This window comes from Lactuca serriola, chromosome 7 (assembly GCF_051521515.1).
Source record: "Lactuca serriola cultivar US96UC23 chromosome 7, Lser_US96UC23_V15, whole genome shotgun sequence".
In the NCBI taxonomy this organism is placed as follows: domain Eukaryota; kingdom Viridiplantae; phylum Streptophyta; class Magnoliopsida; order Asterales; family Asteraceae; genus Lactuca; species Lactuca serriola.
Genome location: NC_136414.1, coordinates 48,611,019 through 48,629,172, shown reverse-complemented (window position 1 = coordinate 48,629,172; position 18,154 = coordinate 48,611,019). Strand labels below are relative to the sequence as shown.

The 18,154-nt window shown below is 31.5% G+C and overlaps 1 protein-coding gene across 1 annotated transcript; it reads left to right on the top strand.

The window, feature by feature from the left end:
* The first annotated feature begins 322 nt into the window (after positions 1-322).
* Positions 323-18,124, top strand: LOC145064927 (callose synthase 2-like). Its single transcript, XM_079012294.1, has 43 exons — positions 323-488; positions 1,992-2,224; positions 3,977-4,077; positions 4,225-4,340; positions 4,454-4,547; positions 4,625-4,735; positions 5,080-5,196; positions 5,933-6,025; positions 6,128-6,219; positions 6,352-6,478; positions 6,586-6,723; positions 6,815-6,891; positions 7,369-7,441; positions 7,589-7,711; positions 7,793-7,910; positions 8,003-8,337; positions 8,929-8,981; positions 9,064-9,124; positions 9,499-9,580; positions 9,676-9,725; positions 9,826-9,912; positions 10,009-10,143; positions 10,230-10,324; positions 10,738-10,822; positions 10,950-11,110; positions 11,177-11,300; positions 11,399-11,496; positions 11,801-11,879; positions 11,968-12,119; positions 12,204-12,313; positions 12,379-12,504; positions 12,908-12,976; positions 13,094-13,283; positions 13,668-13,824; positions 14,119-14,238; positions 14,341-14,456; positions 14,572-14,655; positions 14,986-15,098; positions 15,334-15,563; positions 15,824-16,618; positions 16,766-16,816; positions 17,336-17,521; positions 17,620-18,124. Exons 2-43 carry the CDS (start codon positions 2,032-2,034, stop codon positions 17,869-17,871), a joined length of 5,769 nt encoding a protein of 1,922 aa, XP_078868420.1. The 5' UTR covers positions 323-488; positions 1,992-2,031; the 3' UTR covers positions 17,872-18,124.
* Positions 18,125-18,154: the final 30 nt, after the last annotated feature.

Genomic DNA, 18,154 nt, shown 5'->3' with positions numbered 1-18,154 from the left:
TGATACCGGTTCGTTTCGGTTTCATACCGAGCTCACCCCTGGTTAATTTGTTTGGGGTGTTATACTTGGAGATAGTGTGAATGATTCGAGTCTTAACCATTGCACATCTGTTTTAATTCCATGGATTTATCTTCTTATGGCCAGGGTACTAAATTTGAACATTCCTGAAAATGTGAAGCCTAAAGTGCAAATATTCATATTTTAGTGGTCAATTATTTGTGTTGTTGCCCGCGTTTTCTTGTTGATTAAGGCGAGTTAGGTAATGCCTCTCTCTCTCTCTCTCTCTCTCTCTCTCTCTCTCTCTCTCTCTCTCTCTCTCACACACACACACACACACAGTGTGTGTATATATATGTGTGTTTTCTTGCAAGTGTTTCTCTTTTCAGCAGAAAGCTTTCCGCATGATGAATCTTTTTTGTGACTAGTGAATCGTTCAATGTGATGATAAAAACAACTTTTTGTATGAAACTTTGCGCTTCATTTATCTGGTAAGTTCAACATCCTCTTCTATTTTGAATGATCTTGTAATTTAGTTGCTCTGTTTAGCTGTTTTTAATCCTGTAAGTTTCTCCACACAAGGGTTTTTTGATCAATAAAATTTCCAGTTTTCTGATGAGAATTTGAATGAATTTTCGAGGGGTTTCACACAAATATGATTAATGGATTTGGTTTGTTGATGGAAGAGCTTACAAATTTCCAGTTTTCTGAGAATTGAAAGATGGCTGATGGTTTTCTTTTATGAGATGCTAGTTTACTTTGTCAAATCTATTTGCTTTTGGAAAGTGATTCAACTATATAAAGTTGTCTCGTTTTTTGGGCTTCATGCAAGAAATGATAATGTACTTTGATTTACCGATGTATTATAGCATAAAAGTAAACTTCCAAATTGTTTATTAAAGCTTCTTTTTAAAAAAATACCCCATTTTAGCATTTTATACTTTTAGTTATTTTTATATAACACTTTAAAAAAATCCACCAACTTATAGCAGTGAAACTATTTTGTACTTGGATAGGATTACAACTATTGGATTGACTTCTCAAAATAAATTATTGTAATAAGATGAAATAAAAGTAAGATACTATAATAACAAACCAATGATAATACCTTACTATTTCTTGGATATAACCTTGTTTCAAACCATCAAAGGCTGAGACTCGAAGTGTAAAAAGTTGCTGGCTATTAAATATTTATTCTCTAATCAATCCAAGCTGTTTGATTTCACTTAATTTCACAAATTCAATTGAAAGTAATTTTTCCTTGGTGATTTGATATATATATATATATATATATATATTTGTAAAAGTAAAATATGTCAAAATGTAGAATATATGAGATTAGTCTCCACAAGCTTTATAGACATATTTTAATGGCGATGATGAGGAGGATGACACTCCTTTTCTATAGTGATTAGATAAAAAGCGAGTTTTTGTTAGGCCTTTTTCGTTTTTACTTTTTGGAAGGGATAAAAATTGCAATTTTTATTTCATTTATATTAGTCTCACTTATGGATAAAAATTGCAATTTTAATTTCATTTATATTATTAGTCTCACTTATGGATAATAAAAACTCGTTAAAATACAAATTAGTTAATAGTTATAATAAAAATATTACTTTTGGATACTTACATAAATAAAATTTTAATAACTTTTTTTTGAATGGCATACCATCTAAAAATTGAAACCAATGGGATTTGCACCTGAAAATTTACATAAATAAAAATAAATTTCCAAACATTTTTGTGATGGATTGGAAAAAATATCCTTACCTAGCCAATGTCTGAAAATTAACAAAATGGACAAAATGATGCTTTCAAGTTTCAAAAATGGTCATTCCATTGGGCAAAACCTCCTTTTTGTTCCAATCGAATGAACCATTCCGTTCCTTATTCGACTGTATCATACCAAACACTATATATATGATATATTTTTTTGTGGTCTTTTGGTATTTGGTAATGATTTTTTTTTTTATCTTCATATAATATATCAAAAGGTGAACAGAAACTAGTCTCTAAGAAGGTCCCAGATAAACAATGGCCAATAATCGAAGAAGGTCTAACGAGCAACCGCCTACTCGGCTGCTACACACTCAATCAATCGGTGGTAGTTCGAGTATTGAACCTATGATGGATAGCGAGGTGGTACCTTCATCTCTTGTTCAAATTGCACCTATTCTTCGTGTTGCTAATGAAGTTGAACCTACAAATTCAAGAGTTGCCTACTTATGTAAGTCTCAAACCTCTTTATAGTGGTTATTTTTAATTTCCAACACCAAATAATTAGAATGGTAAATTCATTTGTGAATCCAGTGAACTAATACACGAAAATGAACATTGTACCTGCTTTCTCAACATATCATTCACATGTGAATTTGAATAAATTTATTTGTAAATCCTAGTAAACTTCATTTGTGTTTGATCAAAATGTTAAAATAGTAATAATATCAAATGAATTTACTTATATTCCTATATAAAGTTAGTTCAGATTCACATGTAAATATGAATATTTATTCGAATTCACATCTAAATGTGATATGTCTACAATAACCCCCCCCCCCCCCCCCCCTATACACACGTGTATATATATATATATATATATATATATATATATATATATATATATATATATATATACACACACACACACAATCATGTAGACTAAATTGATAGACGGTGTATGATATTTGTACATGATACGGTTCAAATTCACAATGCGAATATGATAGTTGCCAAAATTTTATAAATTTTAATATATTTAGTTTTTTGATAAAAAAATTCCTAGAAAAATAAAACAAAATGATTTTTGTTTCTTATAACTCAAAACATATGTGTGTCCATTGAAAATAGATAAATATATAGATGGCATTGATGCCTTGATTTTATTTTTGTTCTCTGTTAAACTTTTATCGTCTTATTAATACATCTTACTTTCAAATATATACAATTAAAATATTGAGTTTTTAAATGCTCTCTAGTTGGAGATATTTTTATATTTGTTAGGTTTTTGAATTTAATATAACATAATAGAAGAAATAAAAAAGTTAAGTAGTATATAATAACACATCAACAATAAATACATTTTATAATTTTTTGTAATGAACCAAATAGTCCCTATGGGTCCGGGTCAACATTCAGACTACTTCTTCCTTGTCGGATGCTCCATGTACCAACCCGACAACCATCGCTACTCCGGGTTCGGGCGTGGCTCTTCTTCTTTACCCACTCAAACGGGTCTACAAAATACTTTCTCACCGGTTCGCTTTCTTGGTTGTGATTGATTTAATTTTGTTTTAACTGCAAGTTTGACCCTTATGGGTTTTGTTATTTTGTTGAAACTGGTTTTGGAATTAGGTTATAAGGTGAAGATAAATTGTCATTTTCATTAATCAAGTGGCTGATATTTATGTGTAAAAGGGGGTATGAGGGGATAAGTAAAGTAAAACCCTAATATAATGTAGGGACCATATATAATATTTTCTGGTATGAAAGAACAAAATTTTGTAATTTACTTTAGTTTCAATTATAGTAGTGAATGCAATTTTGATTTTATGAAATAGTGGATACCAAACAAAGGCACTTGAATGGTCTATAACTTAGTAACGATACGATAAGATTGCATTTGTTACATGGAACAAGACTGGGACGAAGAAATTTTCTAAGACTCTTTATTATAGAAATGAAGAGGGCATTTACGTCTTTGTCTTTTATGCAGAAGAGAGATTGAGAACGAGTCCGTGTCCCACCAGTCTTAGTATAGTCCAAGTCTAGAAAGATGGGACAAAGGGCCACTTTTGATCTTTATATATGCAAAAGATGCAAAAGATGTAAATATCATCCTCGTTAAAATCATCAAAAAATGTCTTAGAAAGCTTGTTCAGTCACATCCAGTCATGTCATGTGTAACAAACACAACCTTAATGGCAGCTTGCTTTGCATGCATAAATGAAACGAGAAAAAAGCTTATTGTGTATGCACTTAGGTCGGTTCTATGCCTTTGAGAAAGCCCACAATCTAGATCCAAAATCAAGTGGACGTGGTGTTCGCCAGTTCAAAACTGCTCTACTTCAACGTCTACAGAGGGTATGTGTTCGTTTCTTTTCCATCTAACAACTTCCATACTTTGTGCAATATATTCATTTCCATATATCTAACTTATTTTTTTAGCATGCTTATCATATAGTACTAATGTTATAAAAAAACAGGATAAAGTATTTCTAATCTTTTCAGGAAGACAAAACCACATTAGAAGGACGAACACAGAGCGATGCACGTGAAATGCAGAGTTATTATCAAAATTACTTCATGAAATACATTCAAGCCTTGAAGGCCGAAAAAGCTGACCGGTTATAATAATAACAACAATAAATAATAATTTTACTCTCTTTTTGTGATATGTGTCTTTCTTTCAATTTGCATTATTTATTTTCTGATTTAAGAAATTTTCTCCTTTCATCAGTACTCGCCTTACAAAAGCTTATCAGACTGCTGCTGTGCTGTTTGAGGTTTTAAAGGCTGTTAACTTCACAGAGTCTGTCGAGGTGGCAGATGAGGTAAACACTGGATATTTTCTCTTCCCTTTATAGAATTTTATATGATGATTCTGAATAATTACTGCTTCTGTGTGTAGATTTTGGAAGCTCACACTAAGATTGCTGAGAAGACAGAGATGTATGTTCCTTATAATATACTTCCACTTGATCCGGATAGTTCAAATCAAGCTATAATGAGATATCCAGAGGTTAGCTCCAGATTTTTTAAGAATTGTAATTTATCATATGGTATATTTAATTAGAGAAAAGTTCAAAAAGCCCAATGTATTATCCCTCAATGCTCGAAAAAACCATTATGTTATTTACGTGTCTATTAAGAACATTATATTTTCTGATTTTGATTAAATAATGATTCACATGCCGAATATCACAAGAAAACCGGTTGCATAATCCACATGGAACTAAAATATAATGGTTTTAGTGGATACGAAAATAATATAATTGTTTTTTTGAACATTGAGGGATAATAAGTTGGGTTTTTTTTGAGCTTTTCCTATTTAATTTGTTCATGCTTTAATTGTTCAATTTGTAGATTCAAGCTTCTGTTACTGCACTGCGTAGCACCAGGGGACTTCCATGGCCGAAAGGCTACAAGAAGAAAGTAAATGAAGACATTCTTGATTGGCTACAGGCTATGTTTGGTTTTCAGGTGGTTTATTTGGAACATATAGTTTTCACTAAATTACAAAAATGGTCCAAGAGTATTTCTATTTCATGCAATTTTGGTCCCTTTTCCACACGACGTTAAATTCCATCCGTTAAATACTGGACATGCCTTGAACAAGAGGGCAAATTGGTCTTTTTCCATTCTCTCTCTCTCTCTCTCTCTCTCTCTCTCTCTCTCTCACACACACACACACATTACGTTATCGTTATGTTTTCGTAGGTAGTCTCTTCCACATGTTCATCTACTTCTTAGACAATTACCCTAATCCTAAAAAAACATTTTAGGAAACAATGGTGGGTGGGAAAATTTTTTAACAGAAATAAAGGGATCATGTATGAAAGTATAATCCTAAAAAAATTCAAACAGGTGGAAGCTAATGTGTCAGGGGAGAGGAGAGCAAAAGGAAAAAGACCAGTTTACCCTCTTGCGTAAAGCACGTGCAGTGTTTAATAGATGGAATTCAACTCCTTGAGCAAAAAGGGACCAAAATCGAAAGAGATACGTAAAAGTAAGGACCAAAATTGCAAGACGAAACATCTTGTGACCAAAATTGTAAAAGACATCATTACTAAAGGACCATTTTGTAATTTAATCATCATACCCTATAAATAAATATTAAAAAAAATAAACAAGGGTGTACATTTAGTAGTAGGGGTGTATGAATAGAATCACCAATTATAAATCATGATGATTCAATTTGACTTGTGTTGACTCACAGAAAGATAATGTCTCAAATCAGAGAGAGCATTTAATCTTGTTGCTTGCAAATGTTCACATTCGTCGATTCCCAAACCCTGATCAACAACCTAAGGTATTATTATAATCTTTAGATGTAGCATAACATTATACACATTTTTCTTACATATTTTTTGTTTATAACATCGACTCATTGTCTTTTTTTTTCTTCAAAAAGCTGGATGATTGTGCGCTTACCGAAGTTATGAAGAAACTTTTTAAGAATTACAAAAAATGGTGCAAATATTTGGGTCGCAAAAGTAGTCTTTGGTGAGTAAAGTTTAATTTGAGGTTTTGAATCTAAAAGCTACATTTAGTTGTTTTTAGATATTTAGTCGTCACTCATTTCATAAGATTAAATCTTTTTACAAGTAATATGTGACCATTACCCTCCATTTATAGGTTGCCAAATATTCAACAAGAAGTGCAACAAAGAAAATTATTGTACATGGGTCTATATCTTCTCATATGGGGTGAAGCTGCAAACTTGAGATTTATGCCAGAATGCCTTTGCTATATATATCATCACGTATGCATCATGATTTTGTTTTTCAATTTTCTGTATTTCCTTTAAATGTTACAAGAGTACAAACACACAGACAATTAAATGATTCAATGTTTTCTTTGTTTACAAAGATGGCATTTGAAGTATATGCTATTCTGGCTGGTAGTGTTAGTCCTTTGAATGGTGAGAATATTAAACCTGCATATGGTGGTGAAAAAGAGGCATTTTTGAAGAAAGTAGTGACTCCTATTTATGATACAATAGCACAGGTAATATGGTGTAAATCTGGAGAGTTTTTCAGCTTTTTACTTCAAAGTTAATAGTTTATATGCGTATGTTTTTCATTATTGTCATGTACAGGAAGCTAGAAAATGCAAAAGGGGAAAGACAAAACATTCTCAATGGAGAAACTATGATGATCTAAATGAATACTTCTGGTATCATGCTCTCTATTCATGCTTTATTCAATGATAAATTCAATTGAATATACGATTAATTGCAAGAAATAACAACTACTTTGATTAATTTGTTGATTATAGCATCCTACTTTCTTTTCATTCAATTACAACATTATACTTTGAAAAATGCACAACTATACCAATATTATTCAAATTTAAAGCAATTTAATGCTATAATGGGGTATTTATTTTTTCAAATCATAAAGTACAATGCTCTAATCAGGTATTTTTTCAATATACAATGCCTTCATAAGAAAAAGTTTAAAATTACAATCATACAATGTTGTTACAGAAAGAAATGAAAGTAGGATACTATAATACATATATAAATTCCGTATGTTGTTTCTTGCATTTAACACACACACACCCACACACACATACACACACACACACACACATATATATATATATATATATTATATATATATATATATATTCATTGGGATAATGTTGTAGGTCAGTTGACTGTTTTCGTTTGGGATGGCCAATGCGTGACAAATCTGATTTCTTTTGTCGGCCTGATGATGATGTAAGCACTAAATTTACATTTTTAGCCCCACATATTATGCTTACTACATCAATAATAATAATAATAATAATAATAATAATAATAATAATAACAAAACCCAAGATTCTATCAATTTTGTTTATATACAATATATATTAATTATTTCAGGAGAAAAAACCCGATACAAGTGATCATTGGATGGGAAAAATCAACTTTGTTGAGATAGATTCATTTTGGCATATCTTTAGGAGCTTCGATAGAATGTGGAGCTTTTTCATCTTGTCTTTACAGGTAATTAGTTAATTATTAATTATCTTGTAATTAATTAATCTACTGGTTTATTAACTATTTATTATTATTTTTTAATACAAGGCAATGATTATTATAGCATGGAATGGATCTGGTGAACTAAATTCTATCTTCGATGGGGTTGTGTTCAAGAAAGTATTAAGCATTTTCATAACTGCAGCAATATTGAAACTTGCACATGGTGAACACATACATACATACATATATACCTACAATCTACATACACTGCTTACATGACAATATAATCTGATTTTTGCCACCTCATTTTGCCAGCTGTCATTGATGTATTTATAATGTGGAATGCAAGATTCTACATGTCATTCCATGTGAAGCTTCGATATGTTTTGAAAGCTCTAACTGCAGGAGCTTGGGTGGTGATTTTACCGATAACATATTCGTATAGTTGGAAAAATCCATCTGGATTTGAAGAAACTATTAAGAATTGGTTTGGAAATGGAGAAAGTTCACCTTCTATGTTCATCATAGCAGTTGTTATTTACCTATTTCCAAATATACTTTCTGGATTATTATTCCTCCTACCCTTTATACGAAGAAATCTAGAGAAATCAGACTATAAAATTGTGAGGTTTGTGATGTGGTGGTCTCAGGTATGGAAAATCTTCCTACAACTTATGTCACTTTTATTTTATTTGTTACTATTATTCCTTGCTATTTTTATTTTTATTTTTGTGAATAAGTTCTTTGTTTCTTTTTCCCCATTAACTGTTCTCCACAAAAGATAATAATGTACTTTTATTATTTGTTTATTCTAATATCATACTTTCATTTCTTCCTGTTACAACAACATTGTATTTTGAAAAGCCTACCTAATTATAGCAATGTCCTAATAAGAAAAGTAATTTAAAGTACAATACTATAATTGGGCAGGTTATTTTAGATTACAATGCTTAATAAAATAAAAATGAAAGTACAATGTTGTCATAGATAGAACTTAAAGTAAGATGCTATAATACACAAATAAATAGAAGTCCGTTACTATTTCTTGCGTTTAGCCCAAAAAGATCTTAGAAAAGGATGGCACACTGGGGATCTGAAAGGAAAAATATAAATAAAGGAAAAGTTGTTAAAATATAGGACTTAATTGGAAAAACCTCATTTTCTTGACTTTCTCTATTAAGTCGTTCTTTCTGCAGTATGTCAAAAAACAAATACCCATAACATATCATTGAATGTTGCAGCTTTCACTTTATGTTGGGAGGGGAATGCATGAAGATCCTCTCTCCCTTATCAAGTATGCTTCCTATTCTAATCGCATGTATAGATTGCTAAAATTACTTGTACCATGCTTTATGTTTTTTTTTCTTTTCTTCTAGGTACACTATATTTTGGGTTCTCCTTATAGCTTCAAAGTTAGCTTTCAGTTACTACTTAGAGGTGCCTTTCTTGTCCCTCATATTTTTCTTATTATAACGTTGTACTTTCATTTCTTCCTATTACAACATCTTACTTTGAAAAATCTATCTAGTTATAGCAAATGTCGTCCAAATACAAAGCAATTTATTCAGCTATAATTTGCTAGATTTTTCAAAGTATAATATGTCTTAATAAGAAACACAAAGTACAACACTATAATTAGATAGATATCTTCAAATATAATGCCTTCATAAGCAAAAAGAACCGGAAGCACAATGTTGGAAGTTGTAATAATAAGAAATTATAGTACAATGCTATAATAAACAAATAGATGCAAGTAAGTTGCTCTTTCTTGCATTTGTCCCTAAGAATAAGTAATTATATACATATTTCAGATAAAGCCTCTAGTGGGTCCAACGAAAGCAATTATGCGACTTCACATTAGACGTTATGAATGGCATGAATTCTTCCCTCAAGGTAATCAAGATTAAGAACCATATATATACTATATGCATAACGTTATTAGTATAATAAGAATTGAAAATTTTACAGATTGTCATTTTTCTTTTCAGCTAACAGCAATATTGGCGTTGTGATTACACTATGGGCTCCTATCATTCTTGTATGTTATTTTGTATTATTCATATCCTATTAATTTCCCTTTGCCTCCAAAACATGCTACATACAATGTTATTATTATTATTTTTTTAAAATCTTTATAGGTCTATTTTATGGATACTCAAATATGGTATGCCATCTTTTCCACAATATTTGGTGGAATTTATGGTGCATTTCGGCGTCTTGGAGAGGTTAGTGCTCTAATTTGCATTTATCTAAAATTTTACTTACTTTGATTATATTTTTTTGTGTTTTTTTTTTTTTTTTTTTAATTTCTACTTCTTTAGATTCGAACTTTAGGGATGTTGAGAAGCCGGTTTCAGTCACTGCCAGTTGCTTTCAATGACTGCTTAATTCCAGAAGAAAATAACCAAATAATTGAGCATAGGCTCACTGTTACTCCATCCCATAGAATGACTAAGGTTTAATTTCTTTTATATTTTTATACCTATTTGGGTGGTTGATGGTTTACAAATAGTTTTTTTTTAATTAATTTTGTTTATTTCAGGAACCAACCAATAATAAAGAGGAGACAACAAGGTTTGCTCATATGTGGAATAAAATCATTACAACTTTCAGGGAAGAAGATTTGATAAGCAACAGGTATTTTCTGTTGTGAAAACGGTTTCAAATATTTCCAATAACTGGCCAATTGTAAAATAATAGAGAAAATTGAGCACAGATATATACGTGGAAAACTCCAAAACCAGAGAAAAACCACAGGCCTCCACAGAGAAAAAAAGTCCACTAAATGACAAAGTATTACAACCACATATATAAATATCTCAAGCGAAACCCCCATTACGCGCACACTCTCCAAATATATGATTCACTTTTCTACACTGTAAAACAAGAGAAGAAAAGAAAAGAATCAATTACTTAACGTTTGTCCCACCCAAAAAGGTGGAAAAAGGAGTCGGGAGATCTTATCTGTGCAAAAGACAAAAATGTCCTCCTCATCCACATCTCGGTCTCTTACTTGTCACTGATATGTGCTTGTATTTTTATGTTATCAGGGAAATGGACCTTTTACTTATGCCATGTTGGGCTGATTTTGACTTGAATCTTATTCGGTGGCCACCATTTTTACTTGCTAGCAAGGTTCATTACTTCGTGAAACACTTTGTTTCATGAACATTGATAATATATATATATATATATATATATATATATATATATATATATATATATATATATATATATTGACTATTCAACAATCATTTTATAGCTTCCAATAGCCTTGGACATGGCAAAAGACAGCAATGGAAATGACCGATTACTACAAAAGAGGTTGAATGCAGACAATTATATGCTTTGTGCTGTTCAGGAATGCTATGTTTCAACCCAAAATATTTTAAATTTTCTTGTTGAAGGGGGAACTGAAAAGGCGTAAGTAATGTAATTTTTAATATGATATGATGTATTTGTTAATTGATGTGGTTTGTCTTTTTGCAGAATTATGAAGGAGATTTTTGAAAAAGTTGATCATCACATTAAGGAGGGAGATTTACTAAGTGTGTTTGATATGAGTTACTTGCCTAGCCTCACTAATCATTTCATCCGGCTTATTGAATATCTGGTCAAATATGATCTCTTTGTTTTTTTTTTTTAGAATGTTTTCTCTTATGAGGTGTTAATATTAAATCCTAGTACTTTTTTTTTTTTTTTTGCTTTTAGAAAGAAAATAAAGCAACTGACAGGGACGAGATTGTCATTGTGCTACTTAACATGCTGGAGGTGGTAAACATAGACATCTTGGATGAGCCATTATCTAGGTAAATGAAATGGATATAATGTCTCTTTGGATATTGTTGGGCTGAATGCAAGTAATAATAACATACTTTCATTTATTTGTACATTTTAGCATCCGACTTTCATTTTTTTTTCAATTACAACATCATACTTTCAATTGTTTTCTTATTAAGCTATTATACTTTGCAAATCTACCCAATTATAGCATCGTATTAGGACATTACTTTAAAAAACCTATCCAGCTATAGCATTGTATTAGGCTATTTCTTGCACTAAACTCAATAATAAAACATTACTAACTAACTTTGTTTTGCTTTTGACGTGTAGCATGGTAGAATCAAGCCATAAGTATTTCGCAGATCTAAATTTTCCTGTTATAGGAGAGACTGAAGCTTGGAAAGAGAAAGTAAAAAGCTTCTACTCTTTATACACTAAATTACAAAAATGCCCCTGTGGTATAATGAACTAAAGTTGTAATTTCCACTAAACCACAGATCAGAAGGCTTCATTTGTTGCTTACAGAAAAAGAATCTGCTATGGATGTTCCATCAAACTTAGAAGCCAGAAGGCGTATCTCTTTCTTCTCAAATTCATTGTTTATGGATATGCCTAAGGCACCCAAAGTTCGAAATATGATATCTTTCTCGTAAGTTTTCTCTATGAAAATATGTTGTTATTTCTTGCATTTTGAAGATAAGTTGACTTTATGATAAATTCGATTTTATGTTAGGGTTTTGACTCCTTATTATAATGAGGATGTTCTTTTCTCTATGGATGCCTTGGAAAAGCCTAATGAAGATGGAGTTTCCATTCTTTTCTACTTGCAAAAAATCTTTCCAGGTCAGTTATTTTTCTTTTATAAAGTTGTATGTTTCATGATACTAAGTTTAGTAAATAATTTTCAGATGAATGGAACAATTTTCTAGAGAGAGTGGAGTATAGCAATGAAGAAGAAATGAAAGGAGATTTAGATTCAGAAGAATTGTTGCGCCTTTGGGCTTCATATAGAGGCCAAACACTTACTAAGACTGGTAATTGAATTTGCATATATAAAGGAAAGATGCAAGGAATAACAATGTGCTTTCATTAATTTTTTTTTTTATTATAGCATCTTTCATTTCTTACTATTACAACATTTTACGTTGAAAAATGTACCTAATTATCCAATGTCATTCAATTGCAAAGCAATGGTTATTGCTATAATTGAGTAAATTTTTCGAAATATAATGTCCTAATAAGAAAAAAATAGAAACTATAATGTTGCGATTAGGGTAAATTTTTTAAAGTACAATCTCTTAATAAGAAAAGATTGAAAGTATATTCCTTTGATAGATAGAAATGAAAGAGAAAAACTCTAATGATGCTGATGATAAAACTTATATCAACCTTTTGTTATCCATTTCAATATTCTGATCATAATTTTATTCAATATAGTACGAGGCATGATGTACTATCGACAAGCATTGGAACTTCAAGCTTTCATTGACATGGCAAATGATGATGGTATATACAAGCAATAACAACATACTTTCATTTATTTGATGATTTAGTGCATGCATGCATACATACATACATACATACATACATACATACATACATAACTATTGATGATTGTTGCAGAGTTAATGAAAGGTTACAATCCTGCGGAATCTAACACGGAAGAATATTTAAGGAATGAAAGATCAACACTAGCACAATGTCGAGCAGTTGCAGATATGAAGTTCACATATGTCATCTCATCTCAGCAATATGGAATCCACAAAAGATCAGGCGATGCTCGTGCTCATGACATTTTGAGGCTTATGACAACGTAAGACTTGAGCACTTGTATTCAAGAAATATCAACATATTTTTCATTTTTGTTTCTATTAAAAAATTCTTCTTTCATATCGAATTGCATTTTGAGAAATCACCCAATCATAGTAATATACTTTCAAACTTTTTCGTATTTAGATATTATACTTGTCAAAAAATCTACCCGATTATAGAAGTGAAAATTGCTATAATGTTATAAATGGATAGTTTTTTCAAAGTGCAATGATGTAATTGGAAGAAATGAAAGTAGGATGTTGTAGTAAACAATTCAATGAAAGTAGATTGATCTTTCTAGCATTTATCCCATTTTACTTTCATACATGAAGTGTTTCTCTATTTTTATAACTAATGTTGGGAAATCTATATGTTTTTGAGGCAGGTATCCTTCTCTTCGAGTTGCCTATATTGATGAGGTGGAAGAAACTAGCATTGATGAATTAGAAAATGTGGTTACCAAAGTTTCTTACTATTCAGTTCTTGTGAAAGCTGTACCAAAGTCTGCTGATGCCTCTGACCAATTTCAGAGCTTAGATCAGGTACAAATTTCAATATTTGTAGACTTAAATCAATCCATTTTGGAATATATCTTTTCACCTATTTGAGCTCATTGTGACAATTGGTAAGAATGTTGACCAAAGACTCTAGTAACTTCTACACAACTCATGAGTTTTCAAGGAAACTAGTTGAGATTTCTACTAGCATCATTTTATGGCTAAATGCAAGAAATAACAAAATACCAAAGACTACTGTTTATTTTGAAAATATACTAATAGAAACATACGTATATCATGAAGGTTCATTGATGTAAATATACCATTTTTGTTATTCAGGTTATATATCGTATAAAACTTCCAGGAGCAGCCATACTTGGTGAGGGAAAACCAGAGAACCAAAATCATGCCATCATTTTCACACGTGGAGAAGGTCTACAGACAATAGACATGAACCAGGTATTTGACTTAATACAGAAAGAACAACTTAATAGAGAAAGTCATGACTTTTTTACAGATTTACCCTTGAATAAAGTTGTTTAATTATTATCTTATAAACAGGACAACTACATGGAAGAAGCCTTTAAAATGAGGAATTTACTTCAAGAGTTTCTTATCAAACATGGAGTGAGAACTCCAACCATACTTGGACTTAGGGAGCATATATTCACTGGAAGGTAAATATGCATTTCTATTTCTTTTGTATCATGTAATGTTTTTAATAATTTATTATATGAGTTACTCTATTGTGTGATTAATGACTTTTTTTTATTTGTTTTTTTATGATTTTAGTGTATCTTCTCTTGCGTGGTTCATGTCAAACCAGGAGACGAGTTTTGTAACAATTGGACAACGATTATTGGCTAACCCATTGAAGTAAGTTGCAAGGTTGATTTTATAGTATCGATGTACGACTTTAATTTGATATGCTTCAAGTTTCATGTGGTTTTCATAATTTATTTTGTGAATTTTATTACATCATTGTACTTTCAAAAAAAATCTTATTAAAGCATTGTACTTTGAAAATTTTAGCCAATTATAGCGGTGAAAAGTTCTTTGTATTTGTTTGTCATTGCTATAATTAGATAGATTTTTCAAGAGTACAGTGTTGTAAATGGAAGAAATGAAAGTATAAAGTTGTAAAAAAACAAATTAATGAAAGTAGTTGCTATTTCTCGCATTTTACCCTTTCATACATATTTGCAGGGTTAGATTTCATTATGGGCATCCTGATGTGTTCGAAAGATTATTTCACTTAACCAGAGGAGGCATCAGCAAAGCTTCAAAAATCATCAATTTGAGCGAAGACATATTTGCAGGCATAATTTTTTTTCTCTTTATCCACTTCATCATAATTAGTGGTCCCCACATGCTTGTTTTAAAATATCACCTTTGTGGGTCCTAGTAAAACCACTCCCTTTAAATGTTAGATACCAAGGGGTGAGAATAGAATCACCCCCTTTTCATGATTTATCTCTCAATGGGACCCATTGGTGGTTTGATTTTTTTTTTCAACAAATGTTTTGTGTTGACATTTTCCCGAATTGTTGGCAGGTTTCAATTCCACACTACGTGGAGGAAACGTGACTCATCATGAATACATACAAGTTGGTAAAGGAAGAGATGTGGGCCTCAACCAGATCTCTTTATTCGAGGCAAAAATAGCACAAGGAAACGGTGAACAAACAATGAGTCGTGATATATACAGACTTGGACACCGTTTTGATTTTTTTCGTATGCTTTCATGCTATTTCACCACTATCGGATTCTACTTCAACACATTGGTAATAAATATTTTTCTCAATTATTTTTTAAACATCATTTCTTTTCTACGGGCTTAATATGTTAACAACAAATATACATTTGTTTTTGACTTAATCTTGATAGAAAGACTCAATGGGTTATTATATTTTAAGACACAACCTTTTACCTATTTATCTTTCTCCTTTCCTCCTCTCACTATTGATGAATATTATGTATACAACATTTTATTTATACAACTACTTTAGGAATACATCTAATACCCATCAATCTTACGTGGCAGCTGACTGTGCTCATTGTATACGTATTTCTCTATGGTCGCCTCTACCTCGTACTAAGTGGACTTGAAAGAGAATTAAACACAAATAAAGCAATCGCAAGAAACAAACCCCTTCACGTAGCTCTCGCATCTCAATCTTTCGTTCAAATCGGATTCCTCATGGCACTCCCAATGATAATGGAAATTGGACTCGAAAGAGGATTCCGAAGTGCATTAACCGATTTCGTCCTCATGCAACTCCAATTAGCTTCGGTTTTCTTCACATTCTCTCTCGGAACAAAAACCCATTACTACGGTCGCACTTTGCTTCACGGCGGCGCACAATACCGCCCCACCGGCCGTGGATTTGTAGTTTTTCACGCTAAATTTTCCGAGAACTACCGGCTATATTCTCGTAGCCACTTTGTAAAAGGAATCGAGCTTTTGATATTGCTTGTTGTGTATGAGATATTTGGAGAATCGTATACAAGTTCGGTTGCGTATATGTTGATTACAGTTTCGATGTGGTTTATGGTGGGAACATGGCTTTTTGCTCCGTTTCTTTTCAATCCTTCGGGGTTTGAGTGGCAGAAGATTGTTGATGATTGGTCGGATTGGAGTAAGTGGATAAGTAATCGAGGTGGAATCGGTGTTTCCGGGGATAAAAGTTGGGAATCGTGGTGGGAGAAAGAGCAAGATCATCTTGTGTCTTCGGGGGTAAAGGGTATTGTTATAGAGATTTTGTTGGCAGTTCGGTTTTTTATTTATCAGTTTGGACTTGTATATCATCTCAACATCACAAAGAGCAAAAGTTTTCTGGTATTTTTTCGTGTTGATGAACTTGCATTTGATTATTATTATTATTATTATTATTATTATTATTATTATTATTATTATTTGGATATAAAATGGGATTGAGTTTAATTAAAAATTTTGATGTTCACTTGTTATTTTGCTATTTTGCAGGTTTATGGAATTTCGTGGCTTGTAATCTTCGCAGGACTTCTTGTAATGAAGGTGATCTAACTAACATGTAGTATAATAATTTCTAATTATTAAAGTCCAAGTAGACACTTTTTTCTTTTTTGGGTAAGACAAAAGAATTGCAATTTTTTCTCATTCACATTAATCAAAGTCCCCGTCGATTGCATTCCAAATGCAGTATAACTTTTTATATCTTCTACTGTTATGTCTCGTCCTGCATATCTGTCCTATTGTCCTACTGACATCAATCCTAGTCCGAGTCAATTGTATGCCAAATGTAATACAACTTTTGTGTGATGTCATGTAGTGCAAAAAATGTTCCAAAAGTACCAATGTACCTTTATGGAACATATACGAAAAATTACAATTTTTTGTCCCATTAACATCAATCTTAATCTCAGTCTAATGCAAACATATTTTGTCCTATTCAACCTAAAGTCCAAGTGTACATCTTCGTAGCACAAATGAATAGATAGTATGAAATCAATTTTTTACACACATGGTAATTTTTATGTGCTTATTAATTAATTTATTATTTTCTATATTTTCCAGGGGATGGCATATTGTAGAAAGTCTCTTAGCAATGACTATCAGCTTGCATTCCGATTGATCAAGGGATTAATTGCTATAACTTTTTTTTCTATACTAATTACCATAATAGCACAACCTCATATGTCAATAAAGGATATAATTGTATGTGTCCTCGCCTTAATGCCTACGGGTTGGGGAATGCTTCTGGTGAGCCATCCCTTTATTACATATTTAACATGTGCTATTTTTTTATGGAAAAAAAAATTTAGATAACTGGTTTTAATTAACATTGGTTTGTTGTGTAGATTGCACAAGCTTTGAAGCCATTTTTGAAACAAACTGGATTCTGGTCATCTGTTAGAACATTAGCACAATATTATGAGATAATAATGGGTTTGCTTTTATTCACTCCAATTGCCTTTTTGGCTTGGTTCCCATTCGTGTCTGAATTTCAGACACGAATGCTGTTCAACCAAGCATTTAGCAGAGGTTTACAAATCTCTCGTATTCTTGGTGGTGGCCAAAAGAAAAACCGATCATCCCGCATCAAGGAGTGACTTTTTGTCCTTTAGCATAACTATTTTCCATTCATATGTATATATGTATAAATTTATGTATGTATGTTATCACAAGCATGGGATCAACATACATCTATACAAACTAGTAATGTGAATTGATTATTTGTGTAGAAGATGTATCACACCATTAGGTAGTAAGATGTATAGTTTTATTTACTTTTTCTAGGTGTGTTTTGTGATCATTTGACTACTATTTATTCATATTAAGGGTAGTGGAAGTCATTTTGCATCATATGTTTGAATGTTTTTAAAAGTTGGTCCA